This window comes from Cervus canadensis, chromosome 18, assembly GCF_019320065.1.
Source record: "Cervus canadensis isolate Bull #8, Minnesota chromosome 18, ASM1932006v1, whole genome shotgun sequence".
Taxonomy (NCBI): Eukaryota; Metazoa; Chordata; class Mammalia; order Artiodactyla; family Cervidae; genus Cervus; species Cervus canadensis.
In genome coordinates, this window is record NC_057403.1 from 12,928,609 (window position 1) to 12,949,076 (window position 20,468).

The 20,468-nt window shown below is 56.2% G+C and overlaps 2 protein-coding genes and 1 pseudogene across 2 annotated transcripts in view; all 3 read right to left on the reverse strand.

Annotated features, from left to right (window-relative positions):
- LOC122421171 (leukocyte immunoglobulin-like receptor subfamily A member 6) overlaps nt 1-20,468 on the reverse strand; it is a 161,461-nt gene that overhangs the window by 128,243 nt on the left and 12,750 nt on the right. The gene's annotated exons all lie outside the window — the stretch shown is intronic.
- LOC122421185 (leukocyte immunoglobulin-like receptor subfamily B member 4) lies at nt 3,612-6,237 on the reverse strand. Its single transcript, XM_043437053.1, has 5 exons — nt 6,022-6,237; nt 5,829-5,864; nt 5,320-5,655; nt 4,847-5,149; nt 3,612-3,867 (listed from the first exon to the last, which is right to left on the reverse strand). Exons 1-5 carry the CDS (start codon nt 6,053-6,055, stop codon nt 3,746-3,748), a joined length of 831 nt encoding a protein of 276 aa, XP_043292988.1. The 5' UTR covers nt 6,056-6,237; the 3' UTR covers nt 3,612-3,745.
- Nucleotides 6,170-14,427, reverse strand: LOC122420404 (annotated as a pseudogene).

Sequence of the window (20,468 nt, forward strand, 5' to 3'; positions counted from 1 at the left end):
CCCCCGATGGCCCTGCTTGTGACCACAGGGGCTCCCCTGGGCTGCCTCGCCCCCGTGGGGGCCCTGAGCTCCAAGTCCTGCCACAGCAGTCCCCTCCCGGCCCTCAGGGCGCCCCTCCTTCGGGCTCAGGACGGCCCTGCTCCAGACCCGGTACGAGAGCCCCGGAGTCTGAATCTGCACACCTCACTCCAGCCACTCTGCTCTCTTGCAGTGTTGCGTGTTTTTCTTGGTGCTTGTGACGCCAGTGGCTTGTGTGTAAAAGTGTGTGCGTGTGTGCACGTGTGCGGGTGTGACCACCTTTGTGGAAGAGTTGGACGGACGCGCAGAGCTGGCCATCATGTTCCCGATAAAGGGAAGCAGTGCTTTCTTTGCTGCTGTGAGTGGCAGGGCGCTGCTCACATGTCTGACCAGCGTCCTTGGGCTGCAGCGCTTCCTTTGTGAGCGCGTCACAGCGCATGGAGCCCGGATTTCAATCCTGTTCTGCTTTTCGGTTTGCCTTTGTAATGGATGGGAAGAAGCGGCCAGTCTGTCTTTTCCTTTAGAAGATTTATCCCAGATGGTCAAGGGGAAAGAACCTGCCTGTCAATGTAGGAGCCATAGGAGACGCGGGTTCAGTCCCTGGGTCAGGAAGATCCCCGGAGGAGGGCATGGCAACCCACCCCAGTATTCTTGCCTGGGAGCTCCCGTGGACAGAGGAGCCTGAGGGCACCAGTTCATGGGGTCTCAAGAGTTGGACATCAGTGAGCACACAGGCTCATACATACACATATACATATATGTATGTGTGTGTGTATATGTGTGTATATATATGTATGTGTATATCTGTGTATATATAGGTGTGTGTGTATACATATGTGTGTGTATATCTATGTGTATATATAGGTTGTGTGTATATATGTGTGTATGTGTGTATATATAAATGTATGTATGTGTGTATACACGTGTGTATGTGTGTGTATATATATGTGTGTGTATCTGCGTGTGTATATGTGTGTGTGTATCTGTGTGTGTATATGTGTGTGTGTGTGTGTATATAGGTGTGTGTATATATGTGTGTGTATGTGTGTATATATATGTGTGTGTGTATATGTGTGTGTGTATATATGGGGGTGTGTGTGTGTATATATAAATGTATATGTGTATCTGTGTGTATATGTGTGTGTGTGTATGCGTGTGTGTGTATATGTGTGTGTGTGTATATGTGTGTGTATATATACGTGTTTATCTGTGTGTATATGTGTGTGTGTGTGTGTGTATATATATGTATGTGTGTATGTATTTGTATATATGTGTGTATGTGTGTGTATATATGTATATCTGTGTATGTGTGTGTATATGTGTGTGTATATGTATGTGTGTATCTGTGTGTATATATATGTGTGTGTTTGTGTGTGTATGTGTGTGTATATATATGTATGTATGTGTGTTTGTGTTTGTATATATGTGTGTGTGTATATGTATATATGTGTGTTTGTGTTTATATATATGTGTGTATGTGTATATATGTGTATGTGTGTATATGTATGTGTATGCATGTGTGTGCATGTTTGTGTATGTGTGTGTATGTATCTCTGTGTGTATGTATGTGTGTATGTGTGTGTATCTGTGTGTGTATGTGTATATATATGTGTGTATGTGTGTGTGTGTATGTATGTGTGTGTATGTGTGTGCATATATCTGTGTGTGTATGTGTATATCTATAAATCTATATATATATATCTATATATGGCACCAAAGAGTGTCCTTGTTTCTGTTTGCACTTAAATTCTGATCTGAGTAAGAGGGTGCAGGGCCTCGAGGTTTCATTAGGGGAACCTTCGGGGAGGACCAGAGCTTTGGACCACTGCCAAGCCCTGGCTTGGCTTGTGTTCACACTGAAAACTCCAGGCCAAATCGTTCGTCTATGCCACTTCTAGTCCCTCTCACATGCGGCCGTCTGCCTGCTCCATTAGGAGAGGGAGAACAAAGGTGGACAGGCTCTGCCCTGGGAAGCCTAAGGTCCTAGCGGACACAGCACAGCAGCCGGCGGGTCAAGGAAGGGCCCCCCAGGCCCCGGGAAACCCGCAGTGGTTTGGGGGAAGGTGTGGGAGGAAGGGAGAGGCAGTGCCTGAAAGACCAGAGGTTTCCAGGTGCAGCAACTGATTCGAGGGTTTCCCGGCAGTTTTGGCAAGCTAACACTAGCAACAGGTTGCAGATCTTTCTAAACTGGTGTTAATTTCTTTTGCAAGGGAGAATCAGTAGCAAATGGTGTCAGAGGAGTTTTGTCTTAAATTTTGTTAACTCTTAGTATGTCAGTACAGTCTTTTCTTAACTCAAAAGAAGCTCTGCCGCATGTACGCACCAAAGCGTTCCTGTGTGTGAGGTCTTCTGTGGTCTGATCTGAGCGACCCTCTGTGCTTACTCTCCTGCTTGTGTGATGGTAGTTACGCACAGTTCTCCCCTCGGTTACATAACTCTGGGTGGGGCTGTGTGTTTCTCCCTTTTACCTGATGGTCGTTACTTCCTCCCCAAATGACTGAGGCAATTTGCACTCCAAGCTGTGAGGTACTGGAGTCAATGTGCTCCGTGTTTTCTCCCACAATTGGTACTTGCACTGTCTTCTCTTTCTCGTCTGAATAGACTAAGGTTTTGGCATCTGATTTCATGGAAAGTGGGGCTTGAAACTGAGATGGGAATGATCTAACCGTGACATGTAATGTAAAGGACACATCTGTGCGCATGGGGCCATCGGTGGGGGCTGGGGGGACCAGACTCGCTCCTGTGGGAAAGGTAGCCTGCTCCTTCCTTCCCACCCGGCCTTCAGCGCATTCACCCCGGCTCCTTGAGGTTGGCCGCAGAGAGCGTTTGCAGCAAAGCAGACACACAGTTCACACACCTGGGCTCCTTATAAAATGTATTCCTTAGCCGTTTACCAGCACAGCACCTGGCTGTCACTTCAAACGTCAGGGTGGCTCCTCGCAGCGATGGTTTCTGCAGAAACCACACCGGGTGTCATCTGATGAGGAGAGCAGGGCGTGAGGGGTCTGGGGGATCCAGGGAAGAGTTCTGGATCCATCTGTTCCCAATGGGGCCCCACTTCCACCCATTTATTCAATTTCTTACATGACAATCTGTTTGTTTTATATAAAAAAGTATTTATTTGAGTATTTGTTTTTGGCTGTGCTGGGTCTTCACTGCTGCTGCCCCCGGGCTTCTCTTTGGGTGTGAAGCGTGGCGGTTACTCTCCAGTTGCGGCCCAGGGCTGCCCCTGGTGCAGAGCGCGGGGGCAGATGGCTCAGACGTTGGGGCACACAGGCTTAGCTGGGGTCTTCCGGGACCAGGGACCAGACCCGAGCTCCTGCACTGGCAGGCGGAGTTTTAACCTCTGGAGCCCTGGAGAAGTCCACATCATTCTGTTTCTGAGCGAAGGGGTGGAGGTCATAGCGCACACCAGAGAAGGCAGGCATGAACAATGAGGCTCCCGTCGTCCAGGAGAGCGGACAGAGCCTGCGGGCCTGCAGGGTGAGGACCCGCCCCTGCCATTGGGATGCGCCTCGGGCCGGCTGGCGGTGGAGGAGCTGGGAGTTGGGGCGTCCTCCCCGGGAGGGAGGGGGCCCCGTGAGCGGAGGCCGAGCCCCCAGCCCCCCAGGGACGCCCGGGCCTCCTCCCGTTCCGCGGCGCGTCTCTCCCCCAGGGTCTCCGCAGACAGCGCACCCAGCACGCGCGGCAGACTCTTCCCGAGCTCCTGGGCCGGAAGTCCCGGTGCTCAGCTCCGGGCCGCGTCTCGGGCTTCTTTGCGGTCGTGCCGAGCCTGGCAGAGCAGGACCCCGAGGAGCAGCAGGACAGAGGCCGCGAGGCCCATCCGGATGAGATTCTGCACCGTGTAGTCTGGGGTGAGGGCGCACAGGTCAGCGCCGGCACAGGCACCGGGAACCGGGGTGTGCGCCCAGGGCACCCGCCTCCCGGGAGAGGACGTGGCCCCGAGCCCAGCCCCTGACGGGGACGCTGTCCTCGTCCTCACTCTGGGTCTGACCGCGGTGATGGGGGAGGGTGTCGGGGGCCCGAGGGCCCTGAAGGGAGGCTGTGGGTGGGCCGTGTCCTCCTCGGGGAGCCTCCCGGGGCCTCTCTGTCTTACTGTCTCAGACGTTCCTGCTCAGGACTCTGAGCTGACGGAGCTCAGACAGCACAGGATGGGGCCCACCCCTGAGCGGTGGTCTGCGGGGTCCCGGGGTGGGACCCAACCGTGGCTCCCACCGATCCACCACCGCCCCCAGCAGGCGCTCGCTCAGCCCTCTACACTGCCCGCTTGACTTTGCCCGGGGGAGGGGGCGATCCCTGCAGCCTCCGGGGGCAGGATGGGGTGGGAGCAGGCCTGCTCCTCCCCAGACTGACCCCCATCCCGCAGCCTCAGGCCCCTACAGCCTGTGGCTCCCGCGCCTTCTCTGCCCGACTCCCCGCCGGCCCATGACGATCTGAGGGGCCTTGTCCACCCAGAGAATCTCAAAGCGCCCTGGGGTGGGCTGTCTCCCCTGAGCACAGAGCCCCGTGACTCCCCAGTTGTTGAATTGGGGCCCGAGGGTGGGGGCTGGGCCCATGTATCCTGGGAATGAGCCCAGGAAGGGGTGCGCCGGGCTGACCGGGGTCCCCACCTCACTCCCCTCTGCCCTGCACGGCCCTGTGGCCTCCCCGAGACCCTCCCACTGCCCCCCTGCCCCTCCAGGACCCCAGTGGGGAGGAAGGGGCGGGGCCGGGCTCCGAGGCCCCTCCCTCAGGGGGCCCCTCCCTCAGCGCCCCCTCCACGACCTCCGGGGCCTCCCAGGGCACAGAGCCCCGAGCTGCTGAGTCAGACGGACAGACGGGGCCTCACCTGAGACCAGGAGCGCCAGGGGCTCGCTGGGCCGGGACACCAGGTAGGAGTCTGTGCTGAGTGCGCGGTAGCACCTGTAGGTGCCCCCGTGGGCCGAGCTCACAGGACTCAAGGAGAACTCGGCCTGGAACCGCCCTCCTTGGTCCTGGGCGCGCAGACGCAGGGGGCGATGGGCTGCCCCCTCCTGGGACAGAAGGAAAGTGTCCGTCCTGTTTCCCGACTGACACAGCAGGGTCACGTTCTCCCCCGGGGCCACCGAGGGGCCCGGCCGCGCCGAGAGGGAGGGTCTGTCTCTGAGCGGTCCTGCAGAGAAGAAGGGGGTGCGGGCTTGCCCTGGTTCTGAGCGAGACTCCGCGGCCTCTCTGGACCCTCAGCGCCGTCTATTTCTCCGAGTCCCCCCCTCCCCCACCCCGTGTCTCTGTCCCCTCCCGGGGACCCCTCCCGCTGGTCCCAGCATCACCCCTGGGGCTCACCGGTGAGGCCTCTGCAGCTTCTGGTCCCTGACTGACCGGCTGGCTCCTCTCCTGCCACCAGGAGCTCCAGGGGGTCGCTGGGCTCTGACCAGTTAAATCCGATGAAGTAAGAGCAGCGGTATCTCCCTGCCTGATGCTCTTTGATGTTCAGGGTGGAGAAGTTGGCCTTGTCCCAGGGCTTCAGTAGGGGCTGTGTGTTCCAGGGGGCTGAGATGCCCTCTTGGTTCAGACTGAAGCTTTTGGCATTCAGGGCCCCCTGACACCAGATGGTCACGGAGCTCCCGCAGGGGACCACAGAGCCCGGCTCAGCCCAGATGGTGGGTTTGGGGAGGGTCTCTGGAAGGAAATCAGAGGCGGGCTCACCAGGCATCCCCCCCAGGCCCCGGCTCTCAGCCCAGACCTCCCAGACTCCCCCTCCGTGAGCCCTGAGCTGCCCTCCCCCTCCCCAGGGCCTGGGGTTGACACTTGTCCCCATGAGAGGAGGTATCTGGCCCTGGGGACAGACTCACCAGCCTGCACCTGGGTCCTCAGGCCCACACTCAGCCCTGGAAGAGAGAGCCCTGTGAGAGGTCTGCCCTCTGCTCTGAGCAGCGCCTCTCCTCCCCGGGAGCCTCCTGGGCCCTGGGGTCCCCTGACGGAGCAGGCTGGCTGGGGGGGGGGTTCCCTCCAGTCCAGGGCTCCCCCTGCCCCTCCTCATCTCACCGAGGCAGAGCAGGGCGGGGAGGGTGGGGGCCATGGCGTCTCCTCCCTGCGGTCCAGGCCGTGAGGATGGAGGAGACCTGGGTGCCCTCCGGACAGACAGACACACAGGGTGTTGGCAGTCTGAGGCGGATTTTTCTCGTCAAGGGTGTCACAGCAGCGTCCCCACAGAAAGGAGAACTGGCCCTCCCAGGAAGCCTGGTGTTCGTCTCCATGACAGAGCAGGAAGCCAGCCCCGTGACTTCCTGAGACGCCCCTTCCAGATGAGGACGGCCAGGCTCCTTTCCTCTGCGAGCCTCCCCTCGGGGTCTGCTTCCTCCTCTGCCCGTCCATCCGCAGGTCCCCGTGGGGTCCTCACCGTGGACGGGGTCACCAGGCCCTGGACATGCTTTGGGGAGGATGCCGGCTCCTGCTGCCCGCAGGGCTCAGATCCCCAGAGACACCCGTTCAGCGTCTCCCTGGGGCTCAGTGGAGTCCGCGTGCCTGAGAGCCCAGAGGAGACGCTCAGGGAATCAGGAAGGAAACTGATTCCTCCCACGCCCCGGAGTGTGGGTTTCCCCCGTCACAGCCCCCTTCAGGGACTTGTCTTTTACTCATATCGCTTGTCTTTTACTCATATCCTGGGAAGAAGCCCCTGGATCCTCCCTGGCTCCTTGGGGCTTCATGATCCTTGGGCACGGCTGTCTTGTTCATTCTGTGCTTTTTGTCTAAAACTTCTGTGACGGTAAGCTGAGTTAGACCTCTAAGTTACCTGGAGAAATTGATATTTACTTGTTGAGTTGCTAAGTTATGTCTGACTCTCTGTGACCCCATGGACTGCAGCACTCCAGGCTTCCCTGTCCTTCACCATCTCCCGGAGTTTGCTCCAACTCATGTCCATTGAGTCAGTGATGCCATCCAACCATCTCATCCTCTGTCGTCCCTTCTCCTCCCACCTTCGATGTTTCTCAGCGTCAGAGTGTTTTCTGGTGAGTCAGCTCTTCACACCAGGTGACCAAAATGTTGGAGCTTCAGCTTCAGCACCAGTGCTTCCCATGAATATTCAGGGTTGATTTCCTTTAGGATTGACTGGTTCGATCTCCTTGCAGTCCAAGGGACTCTCAAGAGTCTTCTCCAACACCACAGTGTGAAAGCATCATTTCTTAGGGGCTCAGCCTGCTTTATGGTCCAGCTCTCGCATGCATCCGTGACTGCTGGAAAAACCGTCGCTTTGACCATGCGAACCTTTGTTGGCTGAGAGATGTCTCTGCTCTTTAGTACACTGTCCAGGTTTGGCATAGAAAATTTAATCATTTAATTTAATTTCGTGGCTGCAGTCACTGTCTGCAGTGATATTTATTTAAACATGTGTTAATCACCCACTGCTTGTGTGAATTGAGCGATCAGGTTACAATCAGACTTCCCCACCACCCCCTTAAAAAAAGAACTTTTTAAAAGTTCTTTTCAATCTAAGTTGATTTGGGAGCCTGAGATACGAGTTTTCCTCTCTTGAAATAGCCTTGTCAGATATTCCTGGTATTCATGGTAGCCTATGAAAATGTGTGGCAATGATCGAAACATGTATATTATCTAGGGTGAAACAGATCATCAGCCCAGGTTGGATGCATGAGACAAGTGTTCGGGCCTGGTGCACTGGGAAGACCCAGAGGGATCGGGTGGAGGGGGAGGTGGGAGGGGGGATTGGGATGGGGAATACATGTAAATCCATGGCTAATTCAAGTCAATGTATGACAAAAACCACTACAATATTGTAAAGTAATTAGCCTCCAACTAATAAAAATAAATGAAAAAAGAAAAAGAAAATGTGTGGCAATGTTTACTCTAGGATAATGGCTGTAAGACAAGAGTATAGCCAATATTTTATAATAACTTTAGATATAGTCTATAACATTTTGAGTATAATCTGTAAACATTTTTGGATCACTATATTGTACACCTGAAACGACTATAATATTGCACATCAACGATACCTCAATAGGAATGAAGAAGGACTTCCCTGGTGGTCCAGTGGTTAAGGATCTGCTTTGCGAGGCAGGGGACACGGGTTCGATCCCTGGCCGGGGAACTAAGACCCCGCACGCTGTGGAGCACCCGGGCCCACGAGCTGCGACTGCTGAGGCCACACACCGGAGCTGGAGCCGTGGCCCCTGCAGCGCGGGGCAGCGAGACACAGTAACACAGAAACAAGTGTATGTGTGGGTCAGTCCACCGCACCAGCCAATCCGTGTCTCCAGACGCGGGCATGACTCGGGAGAGGAAAGGATTGGGAGCAACGTTTGGGTGTTCGGGAGTGATGGGCCCTGAAGAGTAAGGCCTTTGCGAGGCATCTGCGGGGCGTCCGTGTGCCCCTGAGCTGCCTGCTGGGCGGGCGCGGCAGGTGGCTCGCAGGTTGCTGACTACGTACCTACGGCTGGCTCTCAGGAAGGAGGCGGGGTAGGAGGTACTTGTGAACGGTGAGCGTACAGAGGGTCCGGCTGTGCCTTGGGATCTGAGAACCTGACATACAGACTGGTCTCGCGTGTTAACGCAACGGCTGGGGTGCGCTTCCTGGGAGAGGAGGTGCCGAGTGCCTGTAGGTGCACCCCAAGGCACATTGTTGGGCGGTTCCTCCGCATCTCAGTCCACAGGGCCGGAGGGAAGAGGAAACGGAGAGAAGGGGAGACAGAGGATCCTAGGGTAGGGTCAGGCTAGTCTACAGGGTGAACAGGAAAGGCCAGGCACTCTCTTGTGCAGTGCACACACCAGGCAACCATCCCTGGCAGCACGACCATCTGAGACACGGACACACCCCCAATTCAAAGGAACCATGTTAAGAGGACCAGGAAGGCAGGACCCACTTGGTATCAGGAGGGCCCCCCTGAGGAGTGGCATCCCAGCAGCCGGGGGTGTCGTATTTCAAGAGGAAGGCTGAGGTCAGACGCTGCTGGGAGTTGAGTGACAGGAGGGAGAAGTGGATTCAGCTTACACTCCCCTGGTGCCCAGGGGTTCAGACAGAGCTTCCGCTTCGGGGGCAGCAGTGTCGACCCCTGGCCGGGGACCTAAGATCCCACATGCTGAACCAAACAAGACCGTGTGGGTGTCCCCCATAGCGAGCCGGGACTCACTGGGCTGCCCAGCTGTTTGCCCCCCTCAGACAGGCTCACAGCTGCATCTGGGGAGTGATAAACTTCTATCTCAAGCCGAGATTCCTGAAACCCTGCAGTCCTGCACACTCCTCCTTAGCTGGGGAGACTGGGTCCAGCACGGGGGCAGGGCTGTGTCTGGGACCACAGAGACAGAAGTGTCCACGCTTCCTCGTCCCGAAGCCCAGAACCCTCCCCACCCAGTCCTCCTGCCAGGACCCAGGACCCAGGATGCCAGGATGCGGCATCCTCTCCAGTTACACTTGTTCACCTCCTGGGCATGAGCTGTGGAGCTAGAGCTGAGGGGGGGAAAGTTCAGTCACTCAGTTGTGTCTGGCTCTTTGTGACCCCATGGACTGCAGCACGTCAGGCCTCCCTGTCCATCACCAACTCCCAGAGTTTACTCAAACTCATGTCCATTGAGTCGGTGATGCCATCCAGCCATCTCATCCTCTGTCGTCCCCTTCTCCTCCCGCCTTCCATCTTTCCCAGCATCAGGGTCTTTTCAAATGAGTCAGCTCTTTGCATCAGGTGGCCAAATTATTGGAGCTTCAGCTTCAGCATCAGTCCTTCCAGTGAATATTCAGGACTGACCTCCCTTAGGATGGAGGAAAACAGGATTACAAAGCTAGGCAGCGCTGGAGGAGTTACAGGTAGAGGTGGCAGGTCAGCAGAGGCGGGCCAGCGGGGGTGCGCTTGGGGAGAAATGACGTTTCTCTGGGGGCTCTCATCTTAGCTTCAGGGTCCGAGGCAAGCGCCTGCATGAAGTTAGAGATTGGCTTCCACGATATCCCAGCCGCAGCGCTCAGGCCGCACTCACATCTCAGAGGATCTGAGCCCTGATGAGGTCACAGTCGCCCCCAGCTCTGCCCCCGTGGGCCTCAAGGTAAACAGGAGCCAACGGCAGCCCACGTAACCTGCACGGAAGTTTACAAAAATGTATTAGCCGCACCCCCCCCCCCCCAGGAACATTTTCAAACGTCTTACTCTCTTCTCATTAAATCTCCTCATTCAAAGTGATCTTATAGTAATTTTGCTTTACAGGAAAACTTATAAGAATTGCCTTTTTCCCACATCATCTTGACCTACATCCCCAGTTGAGTGATATTTTACCCAAATGAGATAGAGAGGGAGCTGTCGGAAAAGAATGATGTGGTTGGGGAGGGATGCGGCGGGAGAGTGAGTCTGTTACATAGGTCTATACACACACACAGACATGTACACACATAGATGTTTTTCTGATATAAAGCATGTATGTGCTCAGTTGCTCAGTTGCGTCCAGATCTTTTCGACCCCATGGAGTGTAGCCCAGCAGGCTCTTCAGTCCATGGGAATTCTCCAGGCAAGAGTTCTGAAGAGGGTTGCCATTTCCTAGGGGATCTTCCCAACCCTAGGCTTCCCTCATAGCTCAGTCGGTAAAGAATCTGCCTGCAATGCAGGAGACCCGGGTTTGATTCCTGGGTCAGGAAGATCCCCTGGAGAAGGAAATGGCAACCCACTCCAGTATTCTTGCCTGGAGAATCCCATGGACTGAGGAGCCCGGTCGGCTACAGTCCACGGGGTCGCAAAGAGTCGGACACGACTTAGCGACTAAACCACCACACCCGACCCAGGGAGGGAACCCGAGTCTCCTCCACCTCCTGCACTGACAGGCGGGTTCTCTACAACTGCAGCGCCACCTGGGAAGCTCCGAGATAAAGCGTCACTAGCGTAAATACGCCAGTGTGTGCCTCCCATAGACATGCACACTCATCTACATGACCCTGAATCTGCCAATTTGGAGGTCTTTACTGATGTAACATTTTACCAAGTCCTCAGTCCCAATGCACGTGTATCCCAATGCACCTGCCAGACAGCCTCAGTCTTTCCTTTTGGTCCAGGGTTTCACCCAGAAGCACATGTTGCCTGTGGTTGTCCTGTTTCGTCATCCCCCAGAATCTGCACGACCCCCCAGTCTTGCTGCCTTGGGCCCCAGACCGTCTTCAAGGGTACAGGATTTGTAGATGGCCCTCAGCCTGTGCCATCCGTGTGGACAGATGATCTGACCCAGGTCACGCATTGTTGGCCGGACGCCCCGGAAATGAGGCTGTAGTTAGTCATTTCTATGGTGTCAGGAGCCTAGGTGGCCCCCCTCCCCACCCTGGTCATGGTCATGTTCATGCTTATCGCCTGGTCACGTCAAGCAGCCATCTGCCTGGCTTCTCACGGTGAAGTCCCCAGTTCTCCCTTGGAATTTGGGACAGACACCGAGTCCTCGTCCAGTATTGGCAGACACACAGTTGCCCCTGTTAGTATCCGCGGGTGAGTCTCCCCTGACACGTCCACCATGAGGGGAGCTAAATAATGACGATCTCTTTCCACTCCTCCCTCTCTATTGATAACTTGGCATTCTACTCTAAAGTTTTCTCTTTTTCCCATGTAGTGATTTATTTATTCATTCATTTGCATACATTACTATGAACAAGCTACAGTCCACAGGATCGCAAACAGTCGGACACAACTGAAGTGACTTAACATGCATGCACGTAACCCGTCAGGCTCCTCTGTCCATGGGATTCTCCAGGCAAGAATATGGAGTGGGTTGCCCTTCCCTTCTCCAGGGGATCTTCCCAACCCAGGGATTGAACCCGGGTCTTTCCCATCGCAGACAGATTCTTGACTGTCTGAGTCACCAGGGAAACCCTAGCAAACACTTAAGCCTGTAACTATTTCCATAGCAACCAAGGTATGTGTAATACATGTCTATATATATTATAGACATATATAGTAATTAAACATAGGTGATTTAATTAAAACATACAGTATTATATATTATATACAGTGATTCAATTTTTGTTATAGATTATACTCCACTCAGAGTTATAAAATATTGGCTATATTCCCCATGCTATATAACATATCCTTGTGACTTATTTTTGTTTGTTTGTTTTATCTCCAAAGGATCCTTTGTTTACAGAGCAGGACCATGGAGTTTATATATATATATAATATAATATAAAATTATATATAAAAATATATAATATAATATATAACATATATTATTATATAATATATAATATAATGTATATAATGTATACAATGTCTGAAGATTTGGCAGGCAGTAACCCCATTGCCCACCCACCACCCCCAGATTTTTCTGCCCCCCACGCCCCGCCCTGCACATGGAAGCGAGGTGACTGCCCCATCCAGGCCACAAGGGCATACTCCCCTGCAGACAGCGGGAAATCGGGGATTTTTCCATGGCTACCCCTTGAACATCAGAAATCAACAAGTATTCTCTCAAAGAAAACAAAAAAACAGAAATCAATTAAAGCATTTAAATATGGAAAACCAAAGGGAACGGGGTGGAAAGAGGCCAGAGACAAAGGAAGTGGAGTCTCTCACGTTCCACTGCCCACTGACAACGGGCCTGAGCCTGGGCCCCGAGGCTGACCCCGAGAGTCTGCAGACACGGCCCAAGCGGCCGAGGCAGGGCCACGTGCGGGAGCCCTGCAGCACAGAGGCGCCGCAGTCTCTGGCAGTGTTCTGCCCGGCCACATTCATGTTGAAGGAACCTTTCAGCCCCACTGGAGGTGCAGCCGGTCTGTCTTCCCGGCCCCTGCTTGCAGACACTTGGCCGTACGCTGAGGGCGGCGGCGGTGCGGGGCGCGCTGCGAGTCAGAACAGGTGGGCCGCCTGACGTCAGCAGAGATGGGGGCCCGTGGGGTTAGCAGTAGCTCCGGGCTGAAGATGTCCACGTTTTTGGCCCATCCTTTCACCCCGTCATGACCCGTGGTATGGAGTTCAGCGTAGAAGAGACTGCTGGAGAAGTGCACCTTTTCAGGGACCGTGTCCGTGGCCAGGTCTCCACCCACGTCCGCCACTGGGCCGCTGAGCCAGTTCTGTCCCTGGACAGAGTCCCCGAGTCACCCGTCGTGGGCACACGCCCTTATCGGTGACGGGAAGCCCCTCAGCCCGGTGTTGCCTGGCATCTGCGGGTATGGCTGGCTCCACTGCAGCTCCAGGCCCTTCCTGGAAGGTGTAGACAACTCCGGCAGGAAAATGTCCTCCGGTTCCTCCATGCCCTCACCCGTGCGGAGGGGGACGAGGCTGCCATCCGTCTGAAGGAATTCATCCAAGATGCTCTGCATGCAGGAGACAGGGTCCTCTTGCGGGCGCTGTCCTGCCAGTTTCCCCCAGACTGCTCTACCTCTTCTGCAGCGCCCACGTCCGGGCCTGGAAGAGCTCCTGGGCCACGCGGTCCCCAACCATTCACACGCCGAGGATGAGGATGCTGACCTCAGGGGGTGCCAGGCTTTGCTCTCCTTGGGGCCCAGGTGGTTCCCCCAAAGCCACTGGGCAGAGTCCAGGAGACGAGACCCAGGTCAGGGCCCAGAGGAGACCTTGGAGTCCAGCTTAATCCACCTTCCTCCACAGGGGCCCCAGAGGGCACTGGTGGAGACCCTGTCACCCCCTCCTCAGCCATGAGAGCACCGAGCAGACCCAGCCAGGGAGGAGGTGGTCCCTGGGGGGAGTCAAAACGACAGCAGGTGGAGGGGGGGAGGGCACCTGTGGCCTCGCCGCCCCTTCCCGGCGTGAAAGGTGGCTCTTGGGTGTGGAGGTTCCGCCGCCGGCCCCCGTGGTGCCCCGAAGCTTGCAGTGGAGTGTCAGCGAGGCGCTTCTCTGAGTACAGCAGTATCCGGAAGACTCACAGCTCTGCGAGGTCGGCGCTGTGAACTGGTTTTCCAGTGAGTAGGGTGGGGAGGGTGAGGCCGCTGGGATGCTCCCAGCTGAGCCCATCTGGGGGGCGGCCTCCGCGCTCCACTGCCTCCTCCTCATCTTCACCTTCGTCGTCCCCTTCTTCCTCCTCCTCTGCAGGAGCTGAGGTGTCAAAAGCGGCCCGAGGGACAGGGAGGTGTCTGGGGGCCACTGTGGTCCCTGACCCAGCGTCCGGCCCAAACCATCCACCTGATTTGAGTCGGCATTTGGGGGAATTCCCTTGTGGCTCAGAAGGCGAGGAGTTTGCCCACAATGTGGGAGACCTGAGTTCGACCCCTGGGTCGGGAAGATCCCCTGGAGGAGGAAGTGGCAACCCACTTCAGTATTGTTGCCTGGAGAATCCCATGGTTGGAGGAGCCTGGCGGGCTACAGTCTATGGAGTCGCAAAGAGTTGGACACGACTGAGCGACTTCACTTTCTTTCTTTGGGGGCCTGGGGGCCAACGAAGATGCTGCCGCCTGGGACCTGAATAAGCGGGGGCTATGCCGGGTCCAGGAGGCTCAGGCTAGTCTTGCAGAGTCTCTTTCATGTTCCCGTAGCCCAGCGTGGGGAAGCCGGGCAGACAGGCCCGAGGGCGGGCGTCTCTGCCTCAGGCTTCTGGGCTCATCTCTCCCTCGGCCCCGCCTCTCCTGCTGTCTCAATTCAGGATTCCTGCGTGTCTCAATTCAGGATTCCTGCGCTTCCGAGTCACATTTATTTATAGCAGTTTATACCTCTGAATCCCCTCCGCCTTCCCTCTCCCCGCCTGATGTGTTGTCTACATCTGTCAGACTGTTTCTGTGTGTTAGTCATACATAGAAGTTATCTGTTAAAAATAAGGGGGGATCGGGATGGGGAATACGTGTAAATCTATGGCTGATTCATATCAATGTATGACAAAACCCACTGAAATGTTGTGAAGTAATTAGCCTCCAACTAATAAAAAAAAAAAAATAAGGTTGTACTGGCATTTCGAAATCCAGTAGGCCCCCTGCCAACTGCGTTAGCAAGTGTGAGGATTTCTTCACAGCCCTTGCTTAACTGGTAACTCGGCTCCTTGGACGCCTGCATACTCACGTACTGGCTCAAAGCCGCAGACCCCCCAGCCGCCGCTCCTCACCCCTGCGCCCGCGGAGCCGCGGCGCCCTCCCGGGGTGCCCCTGCCGTCCCCAGGGCGGCCCCTGGGGTGCCAGCCAGCCCGCTGCCACCGCCACGCAGGAGCGCCTTCCCCACCTTCCCTCTTCCGGGAATCCCGGATCTCTGTCCAGAGAATCAGGGAGTGAAGTGGGGATGGAAGGAGCTTTCTAGAAACTTAAGACTGTTTCATGGGAACGCACGCCCGGCTCCTTGGTGCCGGCTCCGGAGGGCGCCCACCGAGGTCTCTGGCTCCAGGCCTCCCCATCCCCCGCTCCCCTGACGTGCAGCATTTGCTGTGGGGCTCCCGTCAGAGGAGGAGGGGGAGCAGGGGGTGAAGGTCACAGACTGCCGCCGGCTCCACCCAGTGCGCAGACCGGCACACTGGGGTTCAGAGCGGGACATCGCGGAAGGGGAGCCCAGGACTGTGCCCCGTGGACACCGGCGTGGGGCCTGGGGGCTCCTTGTTGACGGGCACCGCCTGTCCTGAGCGAGAACTGAATGCACGCATCACTGCCGCTCCCATCAGAGGCTTTGGGGACCTCAACACGAGTGCCTGGGGGGCCTCTGCCTAGGATGGAGTCTGTATCCTCCGCAGGCCGCCCAAGAGCTCTCTTCCACCCTGCACACCCTATACCTCAGCCCCCCTGGAGACCAGCCTGTCCTCAGATATCTGAGGGACCTGACTCCTCCGAGAGACTCTGAAACTGCCCCGGTGGCCTGGGATCCCCCTGAGCAAAGAGGACCCCGACTCCCCAGTTGTTGAATTGGAGCCTTGGGGGTGGGGGCTGGGCCCTGAGAGGATCCTGGGGATGAGCCCATGAAGGGGGGCGCTGGGCTGACCCGGGGTCCCCACCCCACTCCTCTCTCCTCTGCACGGCCCTGTGGCCTCCCCGAGACCCTCCCACTGGCCACCTGCCCCTCCAGGACTCCAGGCGAGCAGAAAGGCAATGGCGGGAGTGGGACGCCTCTGAGGGCCGGAGTGGACTGTGCTTTAGGGAGTGGCTTTCTGGGGAGGCAGAGACCTGGGGTGAGAAGGAGACCATTCCAGAGGGGAAGGAATGGTCCTGAGAGCCCTGGAGACACAGGGACTGTGTGGACGGGAGGAGGGGGAGGCGGTGGCGGTTATGTGTTGCTGCCCAAGGCGCAGGGACTCTGGATTATGACAGAGGAGCAGAGACAAAATGGACTGCGGGGCCCTGATTGCTTCATGAGGATCACGTGTGCCACTGTCTTGCAAATAAACTAGAGAACTCCAATGTGTAAATTAAAAACTCAGCGGCAACTGAGCTCCAGTAACGCGTGAAGCACCAGTAGATAAACGCTCACGTGGATTTACCCGTGTGTCCCTGGCGTACCCCGTAGCAGTCACGAACACATTCAGAAAAGACACATACAAGGCAGTCATCGTGGTTTTACTCTTACCGTGGAGTTTCAACTGGAGGCATGGGAATGGATCTGCCAGGTCTAGATGACCCAAAAAAAAGCAGATATGGGAAAGCACTCGTGTGTTAAACGGCTCACCATTGTGTGACGTCGTCTGAGTGTGTGTGTGTGTGTGTTTGTGGTGTGACTGCAGGCTTTGGGTTTGGAGCAGAACAGAAATGAGAGCTGAGGTTGGGAGGCCTCCTCTGGGGCATGACAAACAGCCGAGAGTTCACTTAGAGTTTGGGGTTTGCCCGGAAGCTGGTGAGGAGTTTGAGCAGGACACGGTTCTGAAGGGGCAGTTGGCAAGGTGCTGCGTGGAGGGTGGACTCGGGACGGGAGTGTGATGGAGCCCAGACCCGGGAGGGTGGGCTTCACTGGCTGCCTCTGAGGGTGGAGACCCGGTGAGCCCCGAGGTGGGGGGGAGCAGGCCCTGAGTTGGGGGTGGCGCGATGCTCTTCCGCTCACCCAGGAAGAGGCAGCTCTTCCTCCTGGGCCTGGGGGCCAGGTTTTACCTCACACAGTTCCTGCCCAGCGGGCTGGTTTCTCCATCTGCTTGGAGAAATCACTTGAGGTATTTCTGTTTCTTTAGCGCCCCCTTCAAAGCTGGGTGTCACCCTTCACATCAGACTGTGGAGACCTTTCAGGATTCAGGCCCAAATGACCCTCCTGTTGGAAGGCATTAACACACACACGCACGCACACACAGAGTCACACACTTTAAATGCAATCTGTGGCCACCACTTCCGAGATGGTTGAAGGCCACTTCCCCCGTTTCCTCACTCCTTGCTCTGAGATGACAACCCCCACCCCCACACATGTCCTAAGAGTTCACTTTGCCCGAATCATGGAGGATTCGCGGAGTTTGGGAGGAGGCATCTGGGGCTCTGAGAAATGAAAAGGAGGCGGTCACCGCACCCCGGGAGACAGAAGGAAGAATCCCGACAGGGAGCGCAGCTGTGGCGCCCCTGCAGGGGAAGGGTGTGGTCTTTCCAAATCCATCTGGATGAGTCAGCGGGAAGATGGTGACTTGGTTAGCTGCTTCCCACGTGGGCGCCAGATGCAATCATCGATGACAGATGAGTGGACGTCAGACAGTGTGCATCAGAGGGACCCCCGCGTGGCAGGTGGAGGTGCGCCCTTTGCCTCTCCCCTTCCGTCTATAACCAGAGAAGTACCCACAGCTCAACCAAGGGGCTTCAGTCCCGCATGCCGGGGTGCTGGGTGGGAAGGGAGGCACGCAGGACGCCTCCGGAGGGTCCCAGCTGGGCGGGCCCGCGATCCCCGCCCTCTGACTGCAGCCGCGGGTCGTGCAGCCCCAGAGGACACAGCGGCAGCGGGGAGGTGGGGCACCAAACCCGGGCCTCCTGTCCTGGGCGGGGGGCGGGGCTGCGATCACGGGGAGCCAGCCACGTGCCTGGGGCCACATCCTGCCAGGCGCAGAGATTCCCGTGACTTCCCCATCCGCAGCTGGGGAGCCCGCAGACCCGACGGCAAGGGGCGCGGTGCACGTCTCCCCCCGCCCCCCATGGTGACAGACCCTATGGCTCAGGGGGCCCCAGACTGGGGGAGGAGCCCGCAGTCCTGCGAACCCAGGCACCGACCACCCTGGGGCCAGCAGCTGAGGGTCAGAGGTGGGACCTCCGACAGAGGCGGCGGAGGGTGGGAGGCACCCTCTCTCAAGTTCATTCCGGGGACTCAGGCGAGAGAAACCCCAAACCTGCGCTGCGTCGCTGCCACCTACTGGAAAGCAGAAGCTTCTACGGTGTGGAGTCCTTGAATCCAGCGGAAAGGGGCCCCAGGACAGGAGTCACTCGGGGCGGCAGCGTGAAGAAGCACCATGCCCTTGTGCCACAAACAAAAATGACAGTCCTCAAGCAAGGGCCCGAAGGTCGTGGAGTGTTCTGATCTGATGGAGACTTCAGAGGAGCTGCCGGGAAGAAGGTCGGATGCGCTCTAAGGAAACAGCAGGGCCGCTCAGCGAGCTCAGGCATGTGATGGATGAGCTGGAATAACACATCACTAAGGAGACTGAAATTCTAAAAAAAAAAAAGGAAACAGAAATGGTGGAGCTGACGACCTCAGTGAACATGATGAAGAATGCTCGGAGAGCTCTGTCAATTAAGCAGCCCGTGTGGAAGAGAGAGTCAGCCAGCTGGAAGTCAGGAAACTAGAAAGGATACCGGCGGAGGAGGAAAGGGATCCAAGGTATTTGAACAGGAGGAAGGAGACGAGATCAGAGGACGGTGTAGGATGACTCCAGCTCACCTCCCTCCGCCAGCGCCTCAAAACCTCAGCTACCCGCAGAGCAAGGCGCTCGGAAACCGGCCTGGAGACAGCGCTGCGCAGCCAGGACCGCAGAGCGACCCACGCGGAGTCGGGTTGGGAGGACCTACCGCCGCGGCGGGGGACGCGGAGCAGACGGGGGTGTCACAGGGGAGGGGGTCTCCTTGGGGACCCGGCGGTCTGAGTCACATATGGAGCCCCTCAGCCCTGAGCACCAGCGCTGGGGGGAGGAGCCGCCTCTGCTGGCTTGCGGCCCAGCAGGGCTCACCAGAGCACTGAAGGAAACCCCTACTCTGCCGTTGAAGAGCGCGCGTGCAGACTCGCCTCCTCTACAGGGAGCAGACTGGAACCTGACTGGGGCTCCAGCCGCCCCGCCAGGACCAGCCCTGAGCAGGCCCCAGTCGGCCCTGGACTCCTGCTCCCTAAGAAGGCAAAGCCGCCTTCGCCTGTGAGAGCGCACACACTTGCAGAGGTGTACGTATGATTATGATCAAAACCCTTGGAGCTCAGCTTCAGCAGTACGTGAACCAAGAACTTCCAGCCATTCAGGCTGGATTTAGAAAAGGCAGAAGAACCAGAGATCAAATTGCCAACATTGGTTGGATCATAGAGAAAGCAAGGGAGTGCCCGGAAAACATCTGCTTCGATGACTATGCTAGAGCCTTTGACTGTGTGGATCACCACAAACTGGAAAATTCCTAAAGAGATGGGAATACCAGACTGCCTTGTTTGCTGAAAAACCTGTATTCAGGTCAAGAAGCAGCAGTTAGAATGGGATGTGGAATAACTGACAGGTTCCAAGTTGGGAAAGGAGTATGTCAAGGCTGTATGTATATTGTCACCTTGCTTATTTAACTTATATGCAGAATACATGCAAAATGCCGGGCTGGATGAAGCTCAAGCTGGAATCAGAATTGCTGGGAGAAATATCAACAACCTCCTATATGCAGATGACACCACCCTAATGGCAGAAAATGAAGAGGAACTAAAGAGCCTCTTGATGAAGGTGAAAGAGGAGAGTGAAAAAGCTGGCTTAAAACTCAGCATTCAAAAAACGGAAGATCATGGCATCCGGTCCCATCACTTCGTGGCAAATAGACAGGGAAACAATGGAAACAGTGACAGACTTTATTTTCTCGGGCTCTAAAATCACTGTGGACAGTGACTGCAGCCATACTCCTTGGAAGTAAAGCTATGACAAACCTAGACAGCGTATTAAAAGGCCCACCTAGTTAAAGCTATGGTTTTTCCAGTAGTCATATACAGATGTGAGAGTTGGACCATAAAGAAGACTGAGTGCCGAAGAACTGATGCTTTTGAACTGTGGTGTTGGAGAAGACTCTTGAGAGTCCCTTGGACTGCAAGGAGATCCAACCAGTCCATCCTAAAGGAGATCAGTCCTGGGTGTTCATTGGAAGGACTGAGGCTGAAGCTGAAACTCCAGTACTTTGGCCACATGATGCGAAGAACTCACTCACTGGAAAAACCCTGTAGCTGGGAAGGACTGGAGGCAGGAGGAGAAGGGGACGACAGAGGATGAGATGGTTGGATGGCATCACCGACTAGACGGACATGAGTCTGAGCAAACTCCAGCAGATAGTGAAGGACAGGGAAGCCTGGCATTGCAGTCCATGTGGTTGCAGAGTCAGACACGACGGAGCAACTGAACAAACGTCTGGGAACATAGAGGAGCGCTGACTAGAGGAGGGAACGGCGGACCCAGGAGGTACTTCTCCTGTCTCACTC

Coding starts and splice junctions, on each gene's coding strand:
- LOC122421185 (XM_043437053.1), bottom strand. CDS start 6,055: ATGGCCCCCACCCTCCCCGCCCTGCTCTGCCTCG. Junction 5,865..6,021: donor CCCCGCCCTGCTCTGCCTCG/GTGAGATGAGGA, acceptor TCTCTCTTCCAG/GGCTGAGTGTGGGCCTGAGG. Junction 5,656..5,828: donor GAGGACCCAGGTGCAGGCTG/GTGAGTCTGTCC, acceptor ATTTCCTTCCAG/AGACCCTCCCCAAACCCACC.